Source organism: Camelus ferus, chromosome 8 (assembly GCF_009834535.1).
Source record: "Camelus ferus isolate YT-003-E chromosome 8, BCGSAC_Cfer_1.0, whole genome shotgun sequence".
NCBI lineage: Eukaryota > Metazoa > Chordata > Mammalia > Artiodactyla > Camelidae > Camelus > Camelus ferus.
The window spans coordinates 35,323,863-35,346,326 of NC_045703.1; the positions used below are offsets into that span (position 1 = coordinate 35,323,863).

Here is a 22,464-nt window from a genome sequence, read left to right on the forward strand (position 1 = left end):
TACAAGCTTTAGTAGTCCAGTTGTGTGGCTTTCTTTGGCTTTCCTCAGTGGGGATTCTTCTGTGTGTACCATCAGCTGTTTCAGAATGCAAGAGTACCTGGGGCAACTTTGTAGCCACAGATCTACTCACTGCCTGGAAGACTTCCTTAAGAGAGCCCACAGCCACATCTCCCAGTCTCCTTCTGAGACAGAGGGAATCCAGCTTATGATCAGTGGAGTCTCAGTGCATCCAGTCAGGATGTTGTGAACAAAAAAATTATTGCCTGCCACTTTAGGAAACAATGAATCAATGACTGTTTTCAGCCATCATCCTGGCAGCTGCTGCAGCTACCCTGGAGGGTGCGCCATGAGGGGAATTAAAGACAGAGAAAAACAGGATACTGGCCCTACACAGTTAAGATGCATATCAAAGGAAGATTTTCAATGAGTCCAGACTCTTGCATCTTCCCATACATAAAATAAGCACTGAAATCATTAACTTGAATCTGTTGTGGGTATTTTTTGTGATTAGAAGTAATCTTTTGATGTTAGACTAAGTGGCTTTGTTGTTTTGTTTGTTTTGTTTTGTTTTTTTCAGCAAAACCTCCTCTGTACCCTGGCTCCTCCTTTACCTCTTTGGACCACTTCCTCAGAGCTGAGAGGTTGTATCCTGCGCTATAGTCCTCAGTAAGGCCAATGAATGAAACATAAGTCTCAACTTCTAGGTTGTGCATTATTCCCAGTTGACAGCGTTTTCCCCGTTGTGTTGGAGTGAGGGCGGAGAATTGCTGGTTAGCGCACAGGGGAAGTAAAGGCGTTGTGTGTTCTACTTCTGGGTGTGAGTGCTGAGAGGACGGGTAGGGGCCTGCCACCAAGACCTTCAATCTTCCTTCACAGGAAAGATTGAGGCCAATGGCCATGAGCTCTATCGAGTCCTCCACTAGTGCGCCCAGGCCCACTTCTCTCTACGCCCGCTCTCACCGTCCCCACTTTTTGCCTCAGAGGAAGAGGTCGCCTTTATGCTGTCCAGAGCCAAATTTTTCTCCTATGATCTGGTCCCCTTCAACATTCTAACAACCTTGCTTCATCAATCGTCCCTCTCTCCTATATTTTCATATGCCTGCATTCTTAAAAAATTAAAAATAAAAGAGTATCTTACATCTCTTTCCATTTACAGTCAAGCAATCATCTGTTCTAGCATCTCACATTCCACTGACCCTTCAGTCCTTGGCAGTGAGGCTGCTGCCTCCGTCTTGCCCTGTAATTACTGGGAGGCAAAGACCTTCTCCTTATCAAATCCAATGTCCCTTTTCTGGACTAACTTTCTTGGCTTTTCTGTGGCATCTAATGCCTTGGCTCACTCTATTCTCCTCAAAATTCTCTCGGCCTTGGCGGCTCAGTTTCTCCCATCTCCGTCTTCCCTTGCTGCCTCTTGAATGGTGATATCTCTCGAGAGTCTAACTTTGCTCCTTGTATCTTCTGAAGTCCATGCTCTCCCTGGATGCTGCCATCCGCATCCTCTGCTTTTACTATTATTATTCCTGTACCGAAGATGCCAAAGTCCACCTTCAGTTCAGACCTCTGAGTGTCTGATGTTTGGATGTCTCAGTCACCTCCAACTCAAAATACTCAAAGCTTGTAACTTCTTTCCTAAGCTGCTTCCTTTTCCTGCGGTCCCTCTCTCAGTCTCCCAAGCTAGATACTCGGGAGACACTGCCAACTCCCTTTACTCACCAACCCCTCGTCTTAACACACTCAAAGCAGACAAATGTAGCCCCCTTTGTACATTATATCCAACCCCTTCTCTCTCTGTGTTACCACCTTCGTGCTTCACAGACTGTTATGAAATTTAAGTGACATACATCTAATTAATGTGCCTAGCAACTGATAAAAATCTTAACTGAATCCAAGAAAGCAGCATTTCCAGGTGCTTCTATTATTGGCATATACAGACGGCTGGGAGTGAGCATTTCCTCCCTTAAATCACTGCAATCTGTGTGATTCACGGGCTACACAGAAATAGAAAGTCACTAAATACAGTCTGCTGGCCTGAAAGATTCAGGCCACTGGGAGGCTCCAGAAATCAGAAAATTGTTCTGACTTTGGAATCCTCAAGTGACTCCTGATGTGATTTAAGTTTTCAGCAGGAACAATTGAAGCTAGGACCTGAAAAGGATGATTTTTTTTTCTTTTTTAAAGAGTTACCACTGATTTAAAATGTCTCCTTTCTTTCTGTGAAATCTCCCTTTTCTGGGCCCTGGGCTGTACAGATGCACACTCTAATGCTGCTTTCTGTCTTCTTTGTCCTGTAATCTTTTTCTCTTTGTGAGGAAAAGAGCTGTTGTAAATCCACATTTTATTTCATTCATGTGAAAAATGTACTAATAAACGTTTTATTCTTTGGTATTCTCCAATGTGTTGCAAATTATCTGACCTGTCACATATTATCATACAGTGAACTTCGTTGCATTACTGTAACAGAAACCCAGCTCTACTCGCTTAAAGGAAAATTGGAGTTATTGCCTCATGTAACAGGCAAGCTTTTCTTCTCTTCAACCCAGTCATCTTTGTTCCCCTCTAAGTCTGCGGAATGCCATTGGCTTAGACCTGGCTGGCAAGGGGGTGGTTTTAAGCCGGGAAAGAGCTGCTGTACCAGGTGACAGCAGTGGAGCTGGGGCTGTGGATGACTTCCCTGCAGTAGATGGTTGCCTAACAAAGCGGGGGCACCTGAACAGAAGAATGTCGTTCTTTTAGGAGAAGGGATGATACAGGCAACCAACAAATGTCCATTACATGAAGAATAATTAAAATAAAGGGAATTAAAGAGAGAATAAAAAAGAAAGTAAAGGAGTTGCAGGGAGATTTCTTTGGAAGAAAACATGAAAGACGAAACTGAAGGAAGAAAAGTAAAGAAAGATTTAATTGGGAAAGACAGAGTCTGAGTTTAAGGGAGAACAAGGAATTATCCTAGGACATTTATTTCTTAACTGTTTGTAGTGAAGGATTTCCAACTGTTGATGTGTTTTGTTTAGCTTGTCTTCTCTTAATGACACACTTGAAAAATAGTATTTTGCTGATAATTGTTGTGGCTATGGCTTGTTTTCAGTTTTAGGGTAACTACTGCTGATTGAATAAGAACTGAGTGTTTCCTTTTCAGAGCATAGATGGGTACATTACACTGGCCACATGCCTTTTCTGCTGATTATTTGCTGTAGCCACTGCTGGTTGACCTTTGGTCATGTCCAGCTAAATTTCTGGAAGGTTTGCCAGAATGAGGAAGTGCAGCAGCTGGACAGATTTTTTTAAGGAATATGCAACCAGGAGGAGTAAACAAAACCTGGCTTTCTTTTTTAAGAGGGAGTCTTTTGTGATGCCAACTTTCTGGGGCTGGGAGGTTGCTTTCACCAGGGACTCCTTCAGTGTTACTGAGGAGAAATTACCACTGCCCAGAGTCTACAGTCCCAACAGGAGAGACTCTTTTTATTAATCTCTTGATTTTTTTTTAATTCTATTTTTTATTGAAGTGTAGTTGTTGATTTACAATGTTAGTTTCAGGTGACCAGCAAAGCGATTCAGTTATACACATACGTACATATGTATTTTTTCTTTTCAGATTCTTTTCCATTATATGTTATTATAAGAAGTCGAATATAGTTCCCTGTGCTGTACAGTAGGTCTTGAAGAAACTCTTAACATTGAATAACATTATATCCTTCAGCAGTAACGACGTTACTTTAACGCTTAGCAGATCTTGGTTATAGTGGCTTCTTTGGTTACAAAAGTTTTAACGTCTTCTTCTCATTTCAAGCATCTGGTTTTCCAAATTTTTATTCTGGTCCTTCATAAACAAGAAGAGGGAACTTTCCACTTATTCAGAACAATCCATTTCAACTACTAAAGAGATCCAGGCTTCCAATAATTCATGGGTGAAACCGAGAGATTTGAGAAGGCAAAAAATGAATGTGCAGGCTGCTGAGGGTAGGCATGTCTACTTCCTGGCAGCTTTTAGTGAATAGGCACTGAGGCAGGCTCCTTCAGTAAACAGCTCAGGCAACCATCTGGTGAGGTCATTTGAATAGTACAAAACTCTCTCTCTGCCCCTAAACCTTTCCTCTCTTTTGGCTGAGCAGAAATGATAAACATCTCTACATTGCTCAAGGTTTTGGGTTCAGAGTGAAGGCTTTTATGAAATTAGAAAAAAAATCATATAACTCTGTAGTTACGCTGTACAGCTTCCATATTAGAAAGACTCAACTTTACATAAAAGCAGTGAAAATACATTTGGAGCCCAGGGGATGGTGTGCAAACTCTCTTTGCTATGAAACCTTCCTCTTTTTCTGGATCACCACTCAAGTTTGTGGAGAGAAAGCATTTCATGGATTTCTGATGATCTCTTTCCCCTGGTTTTCCTTACCTTTTCTCTTTCTTCGCATTTCCTCTTTCTCTCTGTGAACCTGGATCTTCCCCACAGGGAGGTGCAACAGATCTTTGCCTGGGAGTGCTAGACCAGTGCTGTACAGGGAGTACCTGCAGCCATGCACGGCTGCTGAATACTTACAATGTGACTAGTGTGACTGAGGAAATGCACTTTTAATCTACTTTCATTTTAATTAATTTAGATTTAAAAACTGAAGCTACTAAACAACTCTAAACACAGTTTGTTTTGGTAGGACTGCGTTTCACTGTAAGCTTTGAAAATTTAGCCTCAATTGAGATGCACTAAAAGTGTAAAATACTTTGCATTACACTAGAGTGCAAAGATTTAGTACAAAAGGAATGTAAACTGTCTATCATAATTTTTCTATTTGCTAAATATTTTGGATAATTAGTCTAAATAAAATATATTATTAAAATTAATGTTACCTTTAATTTTACTTTTTTGATTTCTTCTATTTTTAAATTTTTTGGGGGGGTAATTAGGTATTTATTTACTTATTCATTTATTTTTAATGAAGGTACTGGAAATTGAACCCAGGACTACATGCATGCTAAGCACACACTCTACCTCTGGGCTCTATCCTCCCCTCAACTTGTTAACTTTTTTTAACCTTAATTTATCTTTTTGCTTTTTTTAATGTGGCTATTAGAAAATCTATATAAGTAGCTGTCAAAATTCTAATGAACAATACTTTCTAGATTCTCACATTCTTCAAGATAGAGCACCTAGTGAATACAAATAAGACATTCTCTTGGTTATATAGATCATCTTTCATAGCGTAAGTTCAGTGCCAGGAGACTTGCTTCCTTCCCCAGGGTGAAGAAAACAGAAAAGGGATGGAGAACAAACCTCACTCTGAAGCCATCACCAGTTCCAACACTCAGCATCATGGAGAGAATTAGATAAGCTGCTTTCAAGGGTAGGGAATGAAGACATTGGGCTAAGGGAATTCTGACGGCTGGGTTGAGGGAGAAAGGAAAGGAGGCTGTAGACAGGTAGGAGAATACTCCAGGGCATGGAACATTTTCAAGACAGCTAGTTGGGTGACGACCTAAGAGGGAGGCCCATAGACATGAATATTGTGGGTTCCTGGAGGGGTGAGTGTACTATTACAGAGAAAGAGGACACTGAGCAGGAGATGGAAATATCCTGAAAGAAGCTTTGGAATGGCTTGTAGGCAAATATTTTTCTTGAAGGCATCAGTTTAAAATACATGGCATTATGATATCCCTTCTGGTATCAGATAACGTTCTTCCAGATACTACTCCTGGTATTCTGCGGAACTGGCTTGAAAATACTTCCGCTGATGCTGCAGCTGCATAAGTGATATTGTTTGGTCCTTAATACCTACCTCAGCGTCCTTTTGAAGAGACATCTGGGTAGGTGAGGAACAAACCATTTCCCCCAGTCTTCTTTCTCCTAGTTTTTTTGACATTTATTATGTCCAATCCTCTCATTTTACAGATAAATGAGACAGAGAGACAGATGGAGAGAGGCTGAGAGATGACATGCCTTGCCCTGGACCAGCCACCAGTCAGGATCAGCTGACACCACTAGAAACTGCACTGGGGCTGCATGTTCAGGCTCCCGAGTCCCAGTTGAGGTCTATCACTACTGTATCACTTATGCAAGTTTTAACTAATGGTTCCCCACTAGTTGTAACTTTTACTTGTAATCTGAGTTCTCTACTTCTGGACTGCTGTATGCTCGTGATCTGGTAAAGATTATTGTTTATTTGTCCAGTACATTTTGAATTTGAAATATGTTCTGGTTACAAACAAAATATACTTTGTATGATTTTCAGGGGATAAAAATGATACCAAAAGGTCTAACTGAATAAGCTTTGAGGTAAGAAAGTATTCTCAAAGTACATTATTTACCTCTCATTTTAGGAATTTCCTGGCCTGACCATCAGCAATATTTCATGAGAAAAGGAAAGGATTTCGTTAATATCAGCTGTCTCAAAATTAAATGAATTAAAATTAAAAGCTATTTTAAAATATTTCAGAATTAGCATATAAGTAAATAGCTTGCCTTGATAGTTATAAACTAAGAGTAGCTTCAGGAGGCTGAAGCTATAAGCCAAACCAATATGAGAAAAATCATCTATCTATAGTTTCTTAAAAATATGGAAAAGTGTTATAATGGCACTGTTTCTATGGGTAGTGCAATATACAATATCTAGAAATTGTCTTAATAGAGTGAACTTTATATTGTATCATTTCATTCTTTTTTCCACTAAGAAGGGATAAATACACCGGCTGTGTAAGTGGTAAACTTTTTTTTCTTACCGTAAGTAAGTGAAATACAGAGACACTCTTAGGACAGACTATGTAATATGTAGAATTCATGCTTGCTATCTTACAAGGAATTATTTGTACATGAAATCTTTTGGACTTGAAATTGAAAATGTGTGATTTATAAGCAAAGAGAAAAAGATTTAAATCTTAATGCTCTGCATTTCAAATTTCTAGCTGATTTATACGCCTTTTAAATTCCATGCTATTAAGCAATTCAAAATTTATATGGCTATATATGTTGAGCTAATATTAATTCCCCAACCAGCCAGCCCGTGGCATTTTGCATGCTATTCTTCATTTTTTCCGTCTGTATTTTCTCTCATCTAACTTTTTTAGAAATGTTATTCCTATTTCTGTCACACTGTCGCCTTTTAGTCTGTCTTGCAAGAATGTAACATCAGCAGCCAAATGAACCTAGGGGAAAAAAAAACAAACAAGTCTGCATCATTCAGGTTTTTAAAAAATTCTAAACTTTTCTGTCTCTTGCTTCAGCTTTATTTACCCCATAAAGAGCTGACTTTCCTTATGGAATGATAAAAAAAGAGATTGTTCTGTGGACGAAGGGCCCTTTACTCTGTGTCCTCCACTGATGGTCTGGCTGTGGTCAGCTCTGTGTGGGAGTCTGCAGAGAGAAGGGTGGACCCGGACAGGCCCAACCTGGTTGATTCTGGGGCAAGCCCAGGACATGGACCCATTTTTGCTCACAGTGCAGGTCTAAACTGTGGATCCATCCCAAGAAGAACACAAGTCCCCAGCTTAAAGATAGCCTTGCCCTGATGCCCCTCGCCAAGCAGAACCTCAAGGATAAAGGCTTCTTAAACGACTCTTCTCTAACTGACTGGCTATAAATCATTCTGTCATTAGATAAATAGCATAATCACTTCTCCTAACAACATTTAGCAATCACTATGGCTTTGAGAGCTTTGAAAGAATACCAACTAAATAAATTATAAGTATAAAATTAAAGATTGAAATTGTAGATGTGAATATTTGATACCCAGGCCTTCTTTCCCACTATAGAGCATTCCTCTTTTCCCAGACATTGAAGTAAGCCCTCAGGGCTTACTGCTCTAGTCATTAAAATACACTCACATAAGAGCAGCGTGTTGCTGAACTATCCTCAGCAGAAGGCCTGCTCAGTTATTTTAAGTCATTGGGATAAATAAGATAAATAAGCAAAAATTACCAAGTAAAAGCAAATCATAAATGGAAAAGGCTTGAGTCTAGTAGGCAATTGGTTAATAGTTATTCAGTCTTATCTGACTCACCCCCCCTTCTCACTAAAAAGTCCTCAGCCAACCAGCCTGGATTTGTTAAACCATAGACTTCGAGAAGCCAAATTATTGGCTTGTACAGGGTGCAAAAATCATGCGTTTGTGTTGCCTGCCATCCAGGAGAAGGATGTATAACGCACTCTGAAATATAGAAAAAAAAAATTCTTTTCCCGTAAGACACTTTTTGTCTTTGTTACAATTTAGCTGAAAATCAATTAAAATAACAAGAAGACTACATTGAAGTTCTTTGGGTATTTGGGGCCACCTGAGGTCTGAAACAGATTTGTCATTCAGCACGTAATCAACTGTTATCCTTGAAAGCTGGAGGCTCCTTTATCCTATTTTGAACTTGGTTTTATGGTTCGTTGCTTTGCCTAGAAGCTCCCAGAACAATTCCCTTCCCCTTTCTTGATTTCACGGCCTAAAAAAATAACAGGGTAGAAGCATGGAGGATTTGTGTGAATAATAAATTATTTTTATGATTTCACATTTTTGGCTTTAACTGTTATTATATCCTTCCCCTAATTATTACATATAAGTGAACATTATATGCATGTCTCATTATTGGGTAGGTCAACACATGTCTAGTCTTTGGCTCCCATCTGGTCTCACCATTTGTAACCAGCTAAACTTCTGGAAAAATGAGACATTGCTGGCTATCACATCTTTCTCTGCTGCCCTTGGCTCCTCAGTCTTTAAAACATCATCTTCTTCCTCTACTTTCCCAAAACACCTTTCACTAAGGTCCTTCTTGATCTTTCGGTCCTTAAGTGTTCTGACTATTTTTCAGATCCTGTTTTACATGCCTCTCTGCTACCCTTGATCTGGTGAATCACTCCCTTTTTGTGAAATGCTCTCTTCCAGTGTTTCTATCTCTGTTCTTTCCTGATCTTTCTTCTACCTCTGATTATTCCTTCTTGGTATCTTTTGCAGCCTTTGTATTCTCTCTTCAACTTACTCATTATGTTTTGTTGCCTCACAGGGCTCCATCTGTTCTTGCCCTACACACAATGCTAGGCGTTCTCTGACAGTCTCAGTGGCTCTCCAGCCCACTTCTGTGACTTCCAGACATGTTTAACAACTGCTTCCTGGATATTGCCACTGGTGTGTGTGTCACACCTCAATCCCAGCAGCTTCCGAATCGAACAGCTCTCTTCGTCTCTCCCAAACCCGGTGTGCTCCTCCTGGGTTGCTCTCTTGGTTAATAGCACAGCCATACCTACAGGTTGCTCAGAACCTAAAAATAATTCCTGGGTCTCTTTCTCAGTCTTCTCTCTTTCAGGCAACTGATGACCTAGTGTTGTCTGTTCTACCTTCTTAATGTTGTTCCAATTGGTTTCCTCCCCTCTTCTCCTTCTCTCAGCGCTTTATTCTGGCTTTTCTTAGAGTTACCATCATGGGCTTCCTAACTGCTCGCCTGCCCCCTCCAGCGTTGTACCCTCCTGTACACTTTCACTTTGTTAATGAAGTAATGAAATTCCTAAAACAGAAATTTCAAGATATCATTCCCCTATAAGCCTATAATGGGAAGCTCTGCTGCTTTCAAGATAAAAATCCAAATTCAAAGCTTGTCATATGAATCTCCCTTTAAAAAAAAAATCAGATCTCTGTAAAGAATGTAAACTTCCTTTTTTCGTGACGATACCTCTCTCGGTCTACATAGGATGCATACTGAACTAATCCAGCTTCCTTTTCCTTGAGTGAAACATTCTTTTTGTGCCTTTGGACACGGTTCTCCTTTCACCTGGAATATTATTTTCCCCTTACCCCAAGACCTTCACCTAACTGCTTTTTATCTTTCAAATGTCAGCTTAGAGTTTTCCTAGGAAGGCTTCCCTGCTCCCTCGACCCCCGCCCCATCCCAGGTCCTCTCACAGCCCTAAGCCACACTTCCTTACACATCTAACTTCTCTCCTGGACAGACGACTCTTGAAGGGCAGCAACTGTGTCCTTGTCTTTGTATGCCCAATGCAACAGATGCATTGTCTTAGTTACATCAATGAACAATTCAGGGGTGGAAGCCAGCCTCCAAAATGGCCAGCAAAGATCCCGCCTCCTATTGTTCACGCCCTAGGTAGTGCCCTCCAAGGCTGCAGCAGAGTTGGCAGCACCTGTTGGAATTAGCTCTATAAGGAGGCCTATGTAACAAGGAACTTTATGAAGCCTTTAGCCCGCTGCCAGCAAGGCATGGAGGCTGTGTGAGTGTTTGGGAGTGGGTTCCCTAGCCTTAGTCAAGTCTTCAGAGGCTGCAGCCCTGACCAGCCTCTTAACTGCATGTGCATTAAGCTGTGAAAGGCTCTGAGTCACAACGCCCTAGCAAAACTGCTCCCAGATTTCTGATCCTCAGAAACTGTGTGAGACAATAAATATTTGTTGTTTTAAGTGGCTACATTGGGGGTAATTAGTTCCACAGCACTGGATGACTGGATGATGAAGCTACTTGGCAGGATAAAGGACGAGCTTTACCATTTCCAGGGCACCTCTGATAATCCCACAGAGTAAATTGCAGTAGCACAGAGAGGATCGGCCAGCGGGGAGCTCTTCCACAAACTCTACCAGAGGATTCTTGTCTAGAATCAGGGAAAATTCATTCCTGCTGGAATTGTTACAGGTCACACTTGGTGTGATCCCCAAGTACATCTTGAAAGCAACCTAATAAAGAGGAAAAAAAAATTACAAAACTTGGTCAAGAACAAATAACTATTAGGAGGGCACCTAAATACCACATACCCAGGGAACAAGGGAAGCTCGGGGAGTCTGTAGTCAGGAAGTGTGGTTCACACTCAGCTTTGAAATTTACGGACCCTATGACTTGTGCAAATCTTAAACCCTTTCATTTTTATGGAATATCCTAAAGGACTAGTTTCCTTTGGAAGCAATATGACTTATGAAACAGCTAAGGCATTATTTCTGAAAAAAAATTTTCAAAAATAAATATCCCTTAAGTGAAATAGGTCAGATAAAGATATACGTATGTATTGCTTATGTGTGGAATCTAAAAAATATCACATAAAAGAAACAGACTCACAGATATAGAGAACAAGCTAGGGGTTACCAGTGCAGGGGGGGGGCCAGTTTGGGGTGGGGGAGCGGGAGGTACAAACTATTGGGTGTAAGACAGGCTACAAGGATGTGCTGTACAACACGGGGAATATAGCCACTATTTTGTGATAACTGTAAATGGAAAGTAACCTTTAAAATTGTATAAAATAAAAAATTAAAAAGATAAATACCCTTTAGGAGCATGAGAAACTAAAATATTACTAATCGTCAGTATACTAGCACGTTATTTGTCACATGAGCCTAGTAAAGGATAAAGTCTCGAATTAGAAGGGACCCAAGACACAGCCACCACAATAGGAAGGGGACAGAGTAGAGGACGGAGGGTGCTGTGGGAAGATTAGACCCAAGGGTGTGTTTTGGGAAGTGGAGGGAGTCATGTCACTAAGGACAAGTCCCTGCAAAGGAGTAAGGGGTAGTGGTGGGAGGCACATAGATGAGTCATAAAGTAGCTTTTCAGAAAAGCCTGCTGTTTTAAAGGGCTTAAAGAATTCTACAATGTAGAGACTGAGGAAATCCTGGAGACTTTCTTTTCTAGCTCCAGCTTCACAAATGAGGCAGCTAGGGTTCAGAGACGTAAAACGATACGGCCAAGTTTATACTAGAACTTGGTTCCTTGGCTTCTAGTCCAAAGGACTTTCTTTTCACAAAATACACAGGCCTGGAATTTAAAGTTTATTAATGGAAGTTTGTCATCCTGATTGTTGTTGTCTTTCAAGTGATTTGATTAATTTAAATTTAAAATGAAAAGCAGTGCAGGACAGAAATGGAGACAATTTCCTTAAATTATTTATAAGTAGAAGTACTAAAGGGTTCACCATGCATTCATTCATTCACTCATTCATTCAGTAGTACTCATTGAGCACCGCCTGTCCAGTAGAGTGCCTGGCACACAGTGGAGTTCAACTACTGTTTGAAAAAAAAAATATTGAGTAAGCATACATTCTGTGCTTGACATCATATTTACACCCAGAACACAAAATTTAATAAGATGTAGTTCCTGTTTTATGTGCGCTCATAGTCTAAAAGCAGTGACAGATGTTAAACAAATAACTGCAATTATGACAAGCACTGCAAGCACAATGTTATATGTTAGGAAGCAGCCCTTGAAATGTTCACAGAGGAAGAAGCTTCTACCCTGTTCATGAATACTGAGTGAGCATTTGCCAGGTGGACAAGGTCAGGTGGGGGAGGTTAGATATTCCAGGTAGAAGGAACATGTCAAGGGCATGGAATACCATGGTGAGGTTCAGGGGAAGTTGGCATCTATCAACAGGCAGTGGGGAGCCCCAAGGTGGGGGTAGGCTAGGGGGAAGACCTGGATTTCTCTTTTAGAGTGATCTCCTTCGTGTCAGCATGGAGGATGGACTGAGGGATGAGAAGGAGGGTGGGCATGAGGTCAAAGGCAGAGGACAGACTGGGAGTTTGAGATTTGTAGATACTGACAGGTATATATAGAATAGATAAACAAGTTTATACTGTATAGCACAGGGAAATATATTCAAGATCTTGTAGTAGATCACAATGAAAAAGAATATGAAAAGGAATATATGTATATTCATGTATGACTGAAAAATTGTGCTATACACCAGAAATTGACATAACATTGTAAACTGACTGTAACTCAAAAAAAAAAAAAAAAAGAAGTTACTATGATAGCTTAGGAAAGAAATAATGAGGACCCTTCTCACTGTGTCTTTTATTCAACACTCAAACTCTCTCTGAACTTTTCCAAATAAATTTCAAATGGCCCAAATCCTAAAATTTAGTTCAAGTCACTATTCAGTTAAAGAGGATATAAAGTGAATCTTCCAAATCTTAAGTTAAAGAAGCAAAAGTCTTCAGTAGCAAGAGAAAAATACCATCATGAAACTCTAGACTTGGAGACTTGATTTGGCTTTCAATCAATTGGCTGAAACCCAGTTTCTGCTAATGTTGATTCCTCTGGTTGGAAAATTCCTAGGCTATTATTATTTGTAAGAGTTGGAATTTCTTTCTGATTTTCAATCCAAGCCACATGGAAATAACATAGAAATGGAGGCTGTTCACTTTGAATTTACTCTCATTCTCAGTGTTTTGGCTCTGGTGTCATGGTCCAGTATCCACCAGGAGGAGGCATTGTCTGAGCACTGTTGGGAAACATTCATTCCTGGGGAATGACACTGCTTCCTTATCTGGCTGAAATCAGTCTGAGAAGGAGGACTGTTGTTTCTAATGAAGAAAGAGCTCCACCCTCGGCCGCTGCCACAGCTTCTCTGCCAATAAATAAGAGCAAAGCCTTTGCCCTCCAAGTACCTCCAAAATGGATGCTTTTCAGGGGATTGTAAAGTTCCTCCTCAACCAGAAGACGGTTATTGGCTACAGCTTCATGGCTCTGCTGACCGTGGGAGGTGAGCGTCTCTTTTCACTCGTGGCTTTTAAGTGTCCCTGCAGCACTGAGAACGTGGTCTACGGACTGGTTTTCCTCTTTGCTCCTGCCTGGGTGTTATTGATCCTGGGATTCTTTCTGAACAACAGGTCCTGGAAACTCTTCACAGGCTGCTGTGTGAATCCCAGGAAAATCTTCCCCAGAGGCCACAACTGCCGCTTCTTCCATGTCCTTGGCCAGATCACTCTGAGTTCATTGGTGGCTCCAGTGATGTGGCTTTCTGTGGCTTTGCTCAATGGAACTTTCTATGAATGTGCTGTGAGCGGGACCACAAGTTCAAGACTCCTGAGACTGATCTGCAAGGACAAACCCATAGAGTGCTGGAAAGAACTTCACAAAGTATCTTGTGGCAAAACCAGCATGACCCCCACAGACAACGAGGAACTGAAGCTGTCCCTGCAAGCCCAGTCTCAGGTAAGAAAGGACAAAGTGCCTTTCTCTCCCTGCAGCGTGAGCTTGATGTATTCTCTCTGTACTCCTTTAAGTCAGGGCTGAGCCTGAATCCTGCTAGAACATTTTGAAACTAAATGGAAACTGGAATGTGGTGCAGCGTTAAGACAATCTCAGGAAATGCTTTTTAGAATTTGGATGGCTAGTAAAATTGCTGATTGCATTGTCTTTTCCATTTCAGAAAAGGAAATAGCCTCTGAGTTATACATATGTAAATGCTTAAGCACTTTAAAACAATCTGTTGGGGCGGACTTTGTAAATAATGCATGAGGCTAACTCATAATAGTGTTAACAACAGAGCTGTAATTAGAAGTTACTGCCTTTTGTCAATTATTTTCAAACTGGCTTCTCAAAAGCACATGTAGCATTCATCTATTAAAATACAGCTGAGCCAACGGGGCTACCACTTTTCAAAGCTGCACATAATACAATTAGTGTAGTGATTCCCTTAATTTCTGGCAATGGCTATCTCTGTGCATAAATATTGTCAAGACTGAGAAGGATTTCCTGTACAAAGTGGGTGCTGGCAGTCTTTAAATAGACTTCAGGGAAACGGGACTATATTCTCTTGGAAGGTTGCATCCTATGCTCTCTGTACTCTACAGCGAAAGAGGTTCTTACGTTCACTTTAGAAGCTCAAGATTTGGGGCATTATTTTCTTTAAGAGAAGGAAATTGCAGCTTTAGCTGATTGACTCAAGGAAGTAGCTTGTCACCCTTCCTGGTATGTGAGCACAAATCCAGATGTGAGCCTGGCCCTGCCTCAGGAAGAGACTGAATTCTTACTTGTGAATAGTAGGAATTCATTCCCCAAACAAGCAATAAGAGTACATAAACAGATTCACAGTTTGTCAGAAATGCTATTTAAGATGAAAGGTGGTAAAAATAGTGTAATTTTACTTTTTCATCACAGACTTGCCTTTTCAACAACATAGCAAGGCAAAATCTTTTAAAATCAGACTTTCCAAAACTGGTTGACAGTATAGTCACACTCTTTTCATAAACTGAGAAACCTAAAAATGCTCCCAAACAAAAATCTTTTGTTTAATGCATAAAGCACATCTTAGATAAAAACATGCCAGGCTCCCATATGTCTTCCCTCTTTTGTTGAAGGAAGGTATTAATTACAAATGTTATGTTGTATGATTTGTGTCCTCAGGCACCAGGCTCCATTCATGTAGTGCCAGATCCAAACTCTTATCACTGTGTGAGCGTTTCTTCTTCTCTAAACACAGGTGTAAGGAAATCATGCACATCCTGTCCTAGCTTAGCCTGGGCACACTGATCTGTTTACCTTTCGGAGGAATGAAGAGGACCTGGGGGCTGATTCCTAGGGGGGGATGCATGAGGGATGTTGGCAAAGGGAGCTATATCAAGAGCAGGTGTTGACCGCAGTGCTTCAGACAGGCAGCAGCAACAAACAGTCCAGACCAACAGTTGGGTATGTGTGTGGGGGTGGAAAAAGTGCCCCATCCATAGGTGGGGCAGAAAAACAAGAATTACAGCTGGATGGCTCTCTATTCTTAAGGAAGGGAGAGTAGAGTAGTGGCAAGAACTCCATCTTGGAATTGGTCAACCTTGGGTTTGAATCCTGATTCTGCCACTCACCAGCTATGGGGCCCAGAGCTACCGGTTTGACCCCTCTGAGCCCCAGTTCCCTCATAGTTGAGGGTAATAACACCTACATTGGAGGGTTGCTGGGAAGTATAGAGTTAATGGGCATAAATGGGCATAAAGCTACTGGCACACTGTAAGTGTCCTAAATTGATGAGAAAAATGCCAGGGTTTGAAGGAGAAGACCCGTGCAGAATGGGACACTATTGAGGGCTGGGGAGGAGCATCCACCATGTCCAGTCAGATTCTGGCTGGGTACCATGAATTAGGGAAGAGCAAGAGGACAGTGTTCAGCACTCAGGTGAGACCAAGGAGAAGCTAAAGTTATCCAGTGGGGGGAAGACGAGTCTGAGCTGATCAAATAGTTTATAATTCAGAAGAATTGGTTCAGATATTGAGGTGAGATGGTCTACTGGCCTACAGGAGGATAGGCTGTGCGGGAAAAGAAAGGTAGAGGTTAGAAAGGAGGAAGATCTGAGGTAGCCAACCACGAGTGATTAAAGTAAACAGAAGGACTTTCACACGATGGGAGCTAAGCCTCATTCATGAGTCATGTCAGAAAGATGCCCTGCATTCAGTAATGCTTCTACATAGACGTGCATACGTTTGAAAAATAGCAGGAGGTGATCGTAGCTGACACTTACTGAATCCCGTATATGTCTACATCACCTCATTTTAACCCCCCCCAATTACCCTCTGAGGTGGGGAACCCCTACTTTACACATACGGAAACTGAGGCACAGAGAATACCCAGTAAAAGGGGAAAGCTGAGATTAAAACCCAGCAAGTGCTAAAGGCACACAAGTGGGGTCTGAGATCCTGTACAATGACCTCCATGGTCTGAGTCAGAGTTTGGGAACCACTGGTTTAAAGCTTTGGAGCTTATTTGTGGTTCTGTTATGGTCTGAATGGGTTCATTTGCAGATTGCTGATTCTCTGTTCAAATAGGCCTATCTGGTGAGAAATACTAAGGAACATTTAACTAACATGTTAAGAGAAATTTTGAAAGAGCTTTGCTAGTTGCCCACACATGAAAGTAACTCCATTTGTGAAAACAAAAACAAAAAAGTTTAGAAGATAAGTTGAGCTGTTTAGACTTCTGTTTTGGGAATTCAGAGGGAAAAAAAAAAAAAAAAAACCCAGCTGAGCCAGATTGTATTCAGAGAGGAATCTGTTTTTTCCAATTACCAAAATTCAGAATCAGCAATGCTGAAGATTCGGAGTGACTCTATTTTTTTCCTTCAGCTTTTATGAAGGCTTCCAATTTTTATAGCCTCAGTTTCCGTGTTGTATTATGTTTGCATTACTGTGTGATGGATAATGAGTAATGGTATTTCTCTCAGGGAGGGTCTGCTGTTCTCTGCAAACAATGTAACACGGGAAAAATCAGTTCGCTATCCATGAATATGCGTTTGTCAAGGCCTGAAAACACCTGGCTAAGGAACTGGTCATTTGCTCACATGACCACATTTACTCATGCACAGAATTCGTTCCTCTAATAGCTAGTACCATTTGAGGGCTTGGCTTGTCCAGTTCTTGGATAATCTCTATTTTTGCTCTTTTCCATTTGCCTGCATTCCTGGGTGTTTCTTTGCAAATCAGCAATGGTGGGTAGGATGGAGACTAGAGGTTAGGAAAACCATAACTTTATTTGACTGTAAAAAACTGTTGTTAATAATTAAGATGAAGGACTTCAACCAAGGTCTGGCAATGACTGTGGGATTAATTTAGCTGTACACTTTCCAATGACACCACCACCGCTCCCTGAGAAGTGACTGAGCTTTGTATGTCCTCAATGTTTCTTTCTTTCTAAGATTCTAGGATGGTTCCTGATTTGTTCAGCATCCTTCTTCTCTCTGCTCACCACTTGTGTCACTCGCTGCCGATCTAAAGTTAGCTACCTTCAGCTGGATTTTTGGAAGACATACGCACAAAAAGAGAAGGAGCAGTTGGAAAATACATTCCTGGACTATGCCAAAAAGCTGAGCGAGAGAAACCTGAAATGCTTCTTTGAAAACAAGAGGCCAGATGCCTTCCCCTTGCCCACCTTTGCAGCCTGGGAGGCTGCTTCAGAGCTGCATTCTTTCCACCAAAGCCGGCAACACTACAGCACCCTCCACAGGGTGGTGGAGGACAGTCTGGAACATAGCCCTGAGGACGATGAGACCACAATGGTGCTTGTGGGTACTGCCCACAACGTGTAGCTCATCATCACTGACTCGCAGTGTCCAACAGTACACTCATTCTGACATCTTCCCACAGTCACCAGCTACCTGAGTATCTCTGCGTTTTCTCACATTTAGTGTTTCCTTACAAGACAATTACCCAAAGGGAAGCAGGTTTACAGCTCCCACTGCAGACAGCGTCAAGTGCTCAGACTGACGCTGAATGACTGGCCAAGGGTGGTGACAAAAGTGCCTTTGCATTGGTTGGGGTTTGGGCTCAGTGGCTTCAAGTTCTAAGATTTTACGATTGACAGTGAGACTCATGCAAGAAGTTCTGCTGCTCTGTGTAAATATTGGTCATGGCATCTGGGGGCAGGTACTCTTAATAGTGAGTGAGCGAGGTACTCTTAACAGACAGCTGTACAGTGGGATCTGCAGTGTAATCACAGTGGAAATCCTTCTGTAAATCTCTCCTACTGCCTTTCAAGGATGTATGAAATTCAATGGCTTGAAATTCATTTCTTTGGAATCTGAAGACCTCGTTTCTCAAAAATAACACGTTGAAAGGATATGATACCTAAAATTCAGAGCTTTTCACATGTTTCAACTCTGTACTGAAAGTAGACCCCTATATTCAGGGCTGTATTATGATTTTTGTGGGCTCTAGGCACTTTTGCCTTCATGGACCAGTTTCTACATTAAAAAGTACATGCATACACATACACACAAGCACACACATGTATACACACACATATATTTATGACTGTATTGATATAAAGACATATACATTAATATTAATGTTAAAACTTTTTTTCAACCTTAAAGTTCATCTATTTCCTTGTGATTTTATAAGAAACTAAAAACTTTTTTGTGGGCCCCTACAGAATGCAAATTTTGCAGTCTATTATGTAATACATCCATGTTAGTTTAAATATATATATTAATTCCCTTTAAATCTCTGAGTGGAATTGATATTTAAAGAAGAGGCACCATGTTGTATGCTGTGACTCACACCTCCCGCCACAGAGAGTCCTTGCCTCCTAGTTGGAGAATCCTGGGAATGAACTCCCTATTACCATGGAACTTTATCCCAGATTGGGGGAAGGACCCTGGAGGTAAAAGACCTGGAACATGTCCTGGGGAACTTGGAGGTGCAGAGTCAGGTTGTGTGTGTAGGTGGGAGAATGGGAGATGGGGGCTGGGAGTTGCAATATTTGAAATATTACTTGGGTTTTAAACATGGTGTGTGATAAAATGTTTAACAACTGGCTCTTTGAGAAAAAAAAAAGCCCTGATTCAAAGTGTTTGCCAATTTCTGTGATGCAATTTCAAGTTACCAAGGTGATGGCACTGAAGGCAGAGTTAGGAAGAGATGCTAACCATGGACTCTATGAGCTGATATGAACTTTCTAAAAAGGTTTAACAGGTAGCATTTTTTTGCATTTATTTTGCTTCTAACCAAGCCATCTTTGGTGCATCTGGGTTTCACTGTAACAAAACCAAACCAAACCATGGTAAATGAAATATGGCTCAATGGCTCCGATTGAGAGATGGGTCTTTTTCCCTTCTCCTTGATTCTGGCTTTAACAAACCAATAGAATGAAGCAGAAGTTAAGCCAGATTGCAAAACTGTTGCAGTTAAGCCTTGGTTTCTGGCAGTGCTCAGCCTGCTGAAAGCCAGCCAGCAGACAGGAAGAGCAATTACCCTGAATTTCCCAAACTCTGAAGAAGACCAAGTTAGCCAAGTGGAGAGACAGAGTGAGGAGAGAGAGAGAGAAAAAGAGAAAGAGAGAGAGAGAGAGAGAGACAGATGGTACTTGGCCAGCCCCAACTGTTCGAGTCGTTCTAGCCTAGGTGCCAGGCATGCGAGTGAAGAAGCCATTTTGGACATTCCAGCCTCAGGAGACATGACGTGGACCAGAATCAGGGAACCCAACCAACAGCCAGAAAAAAGACCCCAGAACTACGGTTTGAGGGAAGTCACTCCAGACATCCAGACTTTTGAGCTACCCCATCTGAGGCTGCCGATGTTATTAAGGGGTCCCGGCTATGTCCTGTCCAAATCCCTGATCCAGAAAATCATGAGCTTAAATAAATGTTTGTTGTTTTAAGCCATCAAATTTTGGAGCAATATGAAGTAAGATAGCCTGAACACTAACACATGAGGATCAGAATTTATTAAAGAGAGAGATCAGAGGCAAATTGCATTGATATATAGACTTATACCAAAATTCGCCCTATGCATAGGTTTTTTCCTTACTAGTTTTTCCCTTTTGATTCCAGTAAGCAGTATCTCCTCCATGAAATGATCTGATAGATGATGAATAGGTACCTCTCCGAACTGTCTCCACCAAAGCCTGAAGTGCAATTTAAATTATTTTGGGTTAAATTTGGTTTGAGAGGAACACACTGCTGTGGGTTAAATTCAACTGAAAATAAACATATTATTTGTCATTAATGTCTAGAAAAAAATGGGAGTGGGAGGTACAAGCCAGGCTGGCCTTGAGCAAGCCAGGAACAGATGGGTCTTCCAGTCTTGCTCCTCAGTGTTGTCTTCAGACCACCAGCATAAACATCACGAGGAAGCTAGTTAGTAATGCAGAATCAGACCCTACCTAGAACTGCTGAATTGAGCCTGCAGTTTAACTAGACCTTAGGTGATTCCTGTGCAACTTAGATTTTAGAAGTGCTGGAGCAGAGGTTCTCAAACTTTAAGCCATGTCAAAATCATTCGGATGGCTTGTTAAAATGTAGATTGCTGCGTCTGACTGTCTGATTTGGTAGGTCTGGGGTGATGTGAGGGAATTTGTGTTTTTAACAAGTTCTCAGGTGCTGCTGCTGCTGTTGGGCTAGGGATCACATCTTGAGAACAACTGCTCTAAGACACAGAGCTGGCCATGCTGGGGAATGCAGGCTACAAGAAAAGCAGAATCTTGGGCCCCGCCCCAGATCTTACTGAACTACACATTATGCTGTCATCAATCTGTCTGAGAACATGGGGTGACTTTCCGTTTATTTTCCACTTACTCAACACTACCTTTCATCCTTTAGGGATATTTTAACGTTTTCCTCACATAAGTTTTGCAAGTGTGCATTTGTAGGTATTCTTTGCTGCTGGTACAAATGGTTTCATTTTTTTTGTGATATCTTCCAAGTGATGGTTACTTGAGTACCTGAAAAAACTATTACTTTCTGTGCATCAATTTTATATGCCTCTACCTTACTGATTCTTGATTATTTTATTATTTGTAGAACTTTTCAGAATTATAAAATAACAATTTTGCAACCCCTAAGGACATAATGGATCTAGACAATAAATAATAATCTCTCAACAACTTGTTGGAAGTGTGATGGGTGAGAAGCATGCAACTTGAAGCCACTTGGAATGCCACTCTGTCTTAGCATCACTAAAAATGGTACAACCGCATATTATGTGCCTCCTAATGTTATGCAGTGCAAGAGTAAATACAAAGTACCACCTGTGAAATACTGTTTCCTGAAAAAAAATTAAATCTGAATCTAATCAAGTATTTAGTTCTTGCTACTAGTTTACAGGAAGTATAGGCAAGAGAAAACAAGTTAACTAGCACCACAAGGAAGCAACCAAGTACATCTACAATATAGGACATTCTATTTGACATGTGACCCAGTTTTCCATAGACCAATGGCATTTATAAAATAGAATAAAAGAGATATAAGATATATAACAACCAGAAGCAACATGTGGGTCTTATTTGTGTCCTGTTTCAAGCAACCAACCAACATAGCATATTTTTGAAATATTTAGGGAACTATGAATGGGTATTAAATGAGTATTAGATGACATCAGGGAATTGTTCATTTTGATATTTATGATAGTAGCATGTTGGTTTACACTTTTTTTTTTTTTTTAAAAAAAAGTCCTTACCAGCTAGAGATGCATGTTGAAATATTTATATATGAATTACAATGATGTCTAGCACTTTCTTTAAAATATTTTAGCACAAAAAAGGGAAGAGCTGAAAGTTGAAATAAGATTGCCAAAATATTAATACTTATTGAAGCTCAATAGTAGGTACATGGTGCTTATTACATATTCTCTTTATATTTGTGTGTGTTTGAAAATTTTCATAATAGTTATGCAATAAAATAAATTATGTGTTCACCACAGTTCTTTTGCTGAAGCTGTGACAGTCAATCCCTGTTTGCCTGGAGTTTATTCTTTAGTATTATTCTCAGAAAAGGTTCTCAGGAATCCTAGTCCCTGAGTTTTACATATTCAAGTTATTGGCCTATTTTATACTTTAAGGACAGTTTTGCTGGTTCTCTACTTGGATATATTTTAAGTGTTACTCCATTGTCCATTGTGATTGAATATTGTTAAGGAAAAATCCAGTGCCATCTTAACTCATTACTAACATGATATTTTTGCCTCTATTCTCACAAAATTCTTTCTTCATCTTTAAAGCCCAGTAACATTACTAAATATGCCTTCAGATAGGTCTTTTGGATCAATTTTCCCTGCCACAAGCTATACTCTTATTATGGAGAAACATTTTCTGTTTCAAGAGAATGGAGTTTGTGAGTTTCCCATTATTCTCCTTGTTATACTGTAAAATTTTCAAGAAACCTTATGGTTTTGGATTCAGAACTAGGCCACTGCTATGTTCCTATTAGAATTTCATTGATTTAATAATAATTTTAAATTACAACTAAGTTATCTTGGGGTCTCAATTTTTGTATCACCTACCCCTACCCTCTCCTTCTCCTTTTCCCAC

General features: G+C 40.6%; 2 protein-coding genes across 2 annotated transcripts in view; one reads left to right on the plus strand and one right to left on the minus strand.

Annotated features, from left to right (window-relative positions):
* Window positions 1-3,596: 3,596 nt before the first annotated feature.
* Window positions 3,597-22,464, minus strand: part of TRAPPC3L (trafficking protein particle complex 3 like) — a 42,042-nt gene continuing 23,174 nt past the window's right edge. The window contains exons 4-5 of the mRNA XM_032484751.1: window positions 10,458-10,643; window positions 3,597-7,131 (exon numbers count right to left, since the gene is read on the minus strand). Coding sequence (XP_032340642.1) covers window positions 7,012-7,131; window positions 10,458-10,643 — 306 coding nt within the window. The 3' untranslated portion in view covers window positions 3,597-7,011. The remainder of the gene's footprint in view (window positions 7,132-10,457; window positions 10,644-22,464) is intronic.
* On the plus strand, window positions 13,189-21,234 carry CALHM5 (calcium homeostasis modulator family member 5). The gene is made up of 2 exons (XM_006193089.3): window positions 13,189-13,893; window positions 17,357-21,234. The coding sequence occupies exons 1-2, from the start codon at window positions 13,354-13,356 to the stop codon at window positions 17,744-17,746; spliced, it is 930 nt and encodes a 309-aa protein (XP_006193151.2). The 5' UTR covers window positions 13,189-13,353; the 3' UTR covers window positions 17,747-21,234.

What these genes read in the sequence shown, in the direction of transcription:
- CALHM5 (XM_006193089.3), top strand. Translation starts at nt 13,354, where the DNA reads ATGGATGCTTTTCAGGGGATTGTAAAGTTCCTCCTCAACCAGAAGACG. An exon ending in CCCTGCAAGCCCAGTCTCAG is followed by an intron (nt 13,894 to 17,356) that starts GTAAGAAAGGAC and finishes TTTCTTTCTAAG; the next exon opens with ATTCTAGGATGGTTCCTGAT.